The following is a 6,215-nucleotide window of genomic DNA, read 5'->3' as shown; positions in this document are numbered from 1 at the left end:
AAATGATGCACCTTTGAAAACTATAAAGAACGTCATCTGAGCACAGGTGAAACATATTTGAGAACAGTTTGATATAATAAACACAATTTGCCGGTATTCGTCTATTTGTTTGGTTAGTACATGAATACAACGTCCAACGACTATTATATAAACTAAAGAAAGTGCAATGTTGCAAATTCCGAAAATATATACGCCAACAATAGGTTCGGAAGGTGTTTGGTCGCTTATTTCGCTTGATGAACTTGGTGAAAGAAGCGGCTGACGTTCACAAGTGAATTCGGATGATGATAGCATTTGAGAGCTTCGAATATAGCGCAACCATTTCCAAGATCTGTTCTTTCTCAAGACATGCATCATCATGGTAGTGGAAATTAAGAAAATGACTATACACATCCAATCAATTTCGTCTCCATTTATAATATGTTTACTACTGTAAAAAGCAATAATTATTGAACTGTAAAAAGAAACAACACCAAAAAGCACTATCAGCGATGAAACACGGCCGTCACGGACAAAGTCATTGCCTTGTGTTCGTAAATCAAGTCGATTTGAGTTATTGTCAGTTCTTTCTATGTTTACATCCATATCTGATTAATGAATTTTGATTTAGTTTGCTGTTGTCGAGGTGCTAGCGGATTGTGTCCAAAGAATTATTGAAAAGAAAGCCTCTTCGCTATACCGTGTTCAAGATATGACTGACAGGATGATTTCATATGTATTTCACTTCCTTTCTGATTAAATCTTAACGAGCACCCTCAACCGTTTAAATAAACAATACTTTTCCCCGGATAGGAATCGGAATTTCTGTTCAGCAATTTCCCCAACAATTCAGATTCGGTGTGAATGTACCTTTAGTGGGAAAAATAGTTTAACTCAAAATATTGAGGCCACCCAGAAGTTTACAAGCCTTTGATGTCAGTTGGTTAAAATTTCTTCATAGATTCTGTTTTTTTTTTTGTTTTGTTTTTTTTTGGTTATAACTTACATAATGGAAATTTATATTGGTGCAGAACAATTCTGGTACTTTGTGAAACAGTACTCAACAGAATATCATTCCCTTCTCAGACAAGGGACAGAATGTACCTTAAGTGCAAGTTACATATTCAGTATTGATAGACACAATTTTACACAATATATTTAAAAAAATGTGTAAAAATATTAATTCTCTGCTTTCTTATATTTTAGATAATATTCGCGTTTGAATGTCATCCAGGAGTAGCCGTCAGCATGATACATTTTTATATGGGGTGTTCTATTTCCCCTTTTTAATTTCAAGAATTTCTTAGTTTTGTTATTAATTTTCTATGGATCACATTGCTATACTTTTTGATACACAGTGTAAAGGCATTCGATTATTTCTCTTGTTTAGTTATTTTGATAGTACCCCCTCTATTGTTGAAATATGACCTTAGGCGCTTTGGCAACCCTTATTGAGAGGAGGAAAGCATGGACTAGACCTATGACGAAGAGGATGCACTCCCATGTTCTAGTTTGAAGTTAATGTTTAGTGTTCTTTGCTGGCCATAGTGGTAAGCATATACTAGGTTCTAGTTATGAATCTATATGATATTTAGGCAGTATACTTATGCATTGAAACTACAGGCTCAGAAACGAATAATTGTTATATAATAATCACACTGAGCATAGGCTTAGATAACACAATACAGACTGACTCAGGCATATGCTTATGCTTTCACCTTATATTCCATTTTATTATAGTTTTCACCGGTTAGTACGAATAAAGTATGCCGATATCCTAAAGCAATTGGAAGAAGTGTATTTTGTAGTAGTACCTCCGGTTGGACGCCGGCACAGTGAAAACACTCAGCACCACACGATTGATTAGTCTAGTTAGACGTCTACTGCCTAGCACTGCAGCTAGAGAAGTTAGTTAGCCTACACATACGTTACCAACCCTGCTTAGCCTACTACACAACGTACGGTACAGCAGACATGCCTAGGCCTAGAGTACATCACACTCGACAGGCCGAGTCAATGGCAAGGGATAGTGTCCTGCAAACAACAGAAACGCTATCCTCTCAGAGGAATACAACCAAAACAGTCATAGAAAATTAAATGACTTACCAGATTCTATCGAAGTAATTAAAAAGGCCCTAATTGAAGCCAGAAGCATTAGAGGACGCTATGGTTCGACCTGGTACGACTTGGAAGAGGCCTACATCATGGGTGGAAACTTAATCCAGGAAGAACATGACAGCATGCAGAACGTTTATGTTCTCCAATGTAAATATGTTGATGACATTGTTAAGACTGAAACAAGATTAGACAACCTAATGGCAGAATTAGCATCCAACTACTCAGTCAAGGCAATGCACACTTCACTTTCTCGGAGATCGAAGAAATCAAAGTCAAGTTCTAGCCAGATTGCAGAGCTACTGGCTAATGCGGAAGCTGCGGAAACAAGAGCCAGGTATGAGAAGCAGATAGCTGAAAAAGAAGCTGAGTTGCGGACTCTCAAAGCCGATAGTGAAGCTGCTGTCCTGAGAGCTAAAGCAAATGCCTCCTCTGCAGTCTTCACAGATGAAGGTTTGTATTATCAACCACAAACAACTCCCGACCAGACCTCGAACGATCACGCTTTACTTTTCCAGAAACATGCACATGACCAGAACGAAACACATCAGAAGCAAACAAGTAACCTGATACCACCAACCACACCAGAACCGACAACCACACCAGAAACTGTGTGGACTAAGACAATTGACATCCTTGCACGACGATCACTACCAATCTGCAAACCTCAAATATACGGAGGAGACCCAATTATGTTTTTAACCTGGCGTAGATCATTCAAAGCTATGGTTAATAAAGCTAAAATATGTGCGACTGACGAGCTCGCATACCTTGCTGAATTTACTAAGGGACCAGCTAGGATATTGGTAGATCATTATTGCCAGAGACACACCAGCAACCCTGATAAAGCTCTAGAAGAAGCCTGGCAAAAGCTACAAGAACATTTCGGACATCCATCCGTCATAACAAAAAGGCTCAAAGACACTCTAAACGAGAGATCTAAATTGGTTACAATGACAATGAGAAGCTAAGAGAATTTTCGGATCTGTGCAAAGATATTGCCGCACAAATGGATGAACTCCCTGGATTGCACATCCTTAACTGTGAGGAATTCATTAACCCAATCATTCGTCAGCTACCTAAGTACATACAAAGTGGGAAAGCAAAGCTTCGAGGTATATCCAAGCTAACAAACACACATTTCCACCCTTTAGTTTCTTCACCGAACTGATAGAATCCATTTCAGAAATGAAGAACAATCCAATGTTGAAGATTAACGATGTTCCGACCAAAACACTTCGTACACCAGAAAGACGACTTTCCGCACGGGTGATTAAAACTAGCACAAATCCGCACATCTCTTTGCCTACCAGCGATAAATATTGCCAATTCCATGAAATGGACAGTCACAGCCTGTTAGATTGCAGATCGTTTAAGGCAGTACCTATAGATGAGAGGAACGACTTAATCAAGCGTTGGAACCTATGCTTTCGTTGTTGTTTGGGGTCCTATAGAGCAAGAGACTGCTCTACAGAAACCAAATGTGAGAAATGTGGTAGCTCTAAGCACATCTCGCTGCTATGTAGAAACAGACAAGCAGAAGCCTCAAAAGGTTACAAGCACATGTACTGCTATATGTGGAAAGTATGTTAGTGGGCGCTTTTGCGCCAAGATCGTGCTGGCAAAGGTATATCTCAGACATCGCCCACACGATTCAACCATGGTATATATTGTACTAGACGACCAGTCGAATGCCTCACTGGTAAAATCTGAGCTAGCAGATCGATTTGGACCCGAAATTCAACCAACTAATTACTCATTATCAGCATGCAGTAAGAAGAATGAGCCTTGCAAGGGAAGACGAATCGCAGATTTGATGACAGAGTCGAAGGATGGTAATATTATGAAACTACCAACACTAATAGAATGCAATAGTATCCCCGACGATCGGAAATCGCTGCACGCTACGCTCACCTTGTAGATATTGCCGACCAAATTCCTCATCCCCGTGAAGATGTTCCCATACAAATCCTTCTCAGCAGGGATGCTGGTGACCTGTTAAAAATTAGGGAGTTCAGAACCGGCCCATCAGGAGCACCTTGGGCTCAAAGACTGGATCTCGGATGGACCATATCAGACCAAGTTTGCATCGACAGGGTTGGTGGACGTATCCACGTCGCGGTTCATCGTACCAGTGTTGACCAGTCTGACCCACCTGCTATCTCGATGTGTACCAATACCATTAACATAAAAGAAAGTTTCTCAGGCAGCAAGTTTGACGTTTTTGCTTGCGCTAGGAACGATAACGATCCCGGCTTTTCTATAGAAGACCGACGACTCATCACTATCATGGAACAGATCTTACATAAAGACGACCGTGACCCAGTTCTAGGTCGCTCCGTAACCTAATTAGGCATTTACAGAGTAAACCTACTAAGAAGGAACACGACTTCCAATATATGGGGAAACGGCTAGAGTCCAGACATGCGGAAGTTGTGCCTGAAAATGACCTAAGAAAACCACAAGCCAATACGTGGTATTTACCACACTTCGGTGTGTACCATCCGAAGAAACGTAATCAAATACGAGTTGTCTTTGATTCAAGTTCTGTGTGCGAAGGAATTTCATTGAACCAACAACTGTTGACGGGACCAGATCAAATGAATTCTTTTTTGGGGATTCTAATGCGATTTCGCCAAGAAAGAATAGCGGTTATGGCGGACATCGAGCAAATGTTTCACTCGTTCCACGTCACTCCGGCACATCGGGACTTTTTGCGATTCTTTTGGTATAAAAACAACGATCCAGCCAAAAACATAATCAAGTACAGAATGGGAGTTCACCTATTTGGAAATGGTCCCAGTCCTGCAGTGGCAACTTTTGGATTGCGAAAAACAGCCGAAGACAACAAGGGAGTTTTTGGACTTACCTGCAGGAACTTTGTTTTCAACGACTTTTACGTCGACGATGGCCTACAGTCTGTAGCCACTTCTGAAGAAGCTATCAGTCTTTTACGCAATACACAAGCTATGCTAGCCACTGCCAAACTAAGATTGCATAAGGTGGTTTCGAACGACATAGATGTGATGCAAGCTCTACCCGTAGAAGACAGAGCAAAGGCTCTCCAATGTTTGGATCTCCAACAAGACCCAATCCCTGTACAAAGATCTCTTGGAGTTTACTGGGACATACATAGTGATACATTCACCTACAAGGTAGATCTGCAAGACAAACCCTTTACTCGAAGAGGGATACTTTCAACTGTAAACTCATTATATGACCTCTTAGGGTTCGTAGCGCCCGTAATCATTGAAGGGAAGTCCATACTTCAACAGCTAACCTTAACGACCAAGGCTGGTGAGATGGACGCTAATTGCATTGGATGGGATGATCAACTCCCAAACCAATTCAAGGATCGATGGAACTCTGGAGGGACAAGCTGAGCGACCTAGAGAATCTCCATGTGAACAGGTGTTACTTACCACAGGGACTCAGCATGGCGACGAGAATCGAACTGCATTCATTCTCTGATGCTAGCACAAAAGCGATTGACCAAGTCACATACATACGTACTATCGACGAACAAGGAACACCTTACGTTTCATTTGTCTTAGGAAAAGCCAAAGTGGCTCCGGCCATTTTTTAGTTCCTATGCATGTAATGCAATAGGAACTATTGTAATCACTTTTGCTATTTCCTATGTTTTTTATTGTGTGTAGTGTGTGTGTGTGTAGACATTTATGCAAATGCGCATGCGTCAAAGAAAAGTTTTCCGACATTTTGTTTTACATCGCGATGCGAAGATCGATGAGAAGTTTCTACAGAGTTCAATCAGGGCTCACGCTAACCGACCGGAAAGTCGGCATGGATGAAACTATTTTGGTTTTACGGCAAAAAAATCAAATGCTGCAGGCATAGGTATTTTGAAGAAGGCCTAAAATAAAAGTAAAATGTTGCTGAAATGCAACGTTTTTTCATTTAGATCTCCATTTTTCACTAAGTTCATGCGACGTTTTTTTCTGTTGTATACGTATGAGTAGTCATATGAAGGTACAGTACTATATCCCCGACAGTTGGCTGTGCAGCAATGTACCCTTTGAATGCAACTGAAAACAGGTGAAAATATAAAGGCAGCCGACTGTCGAGTACATAACGTCTATCTAGCTTTCCACAAAAACATG

General features: G+C 40.7%; 1 protein-coding gene across 2 annotated transcripts; it reads left to right on the top strand.

Annotated features, from left to right (window-relative positions):
* The first annotated feature begins 1,419 nt into the window (after nucleotides 1-1,419).
* LOC117099981 lies at nucleotides 1,420-5,983 on the top strand. Of its 2 annotated transcripts, none has more exons than XM_033239511.1 (2): nucleotides 1,420-1,529; nucleotides 1,720-5,983. In XM_033239511.1, exon 2 carries the CDS (start codon nucleotides 4,494-4,496, stop codon nucleotides 5,475-5,477), a length of 984 nt encoding a protein of 327 aa, XP_033095402.1. In that variant the 5' UTR covers nucleotides 1,420-1,529; nucleotides 1,720-4,493; the 3' UTR covers nucleotides 5,478-5,983. Both variants share the same exon structure in this region, with proteins under 2 accessions (XP_033095402.1, XP_033095408.1).
* Nucleotides 5,984-6,215: the final 232 nt, after the last annotated feature.

This window comes from Anneissia japonica, unplaced genomic scaffold (genome assembly GCF_011630105.1).
Source record: "Anneissia japonica isolate Jap-2015-1 unplaced genomic scaffold, ASM1163010v1 scaffold1931_len244811_cov162, whole genome shotgun sequence".
NCBI lineage: Eukaryota > Metazoa > Echinodermata > Crinoidea > Comatulida > Comatulidae > Anneissia > Anneissia japonica.
Note: the sequence above shows the minus strand (reverse complement) of the source record. Positions and strands in the feature narration are given on the sequence as shown.

Bases quoted from the DNA above. Each gene is read 5' to 3' on its own strand.
- LOC117099981 (XM_033239511.1), top strand. From the start codon at position 4,494: ATGGGGAAACGGCTAGAGTCCAGACATGCGGAAGTTGTGCCTGAAAAT.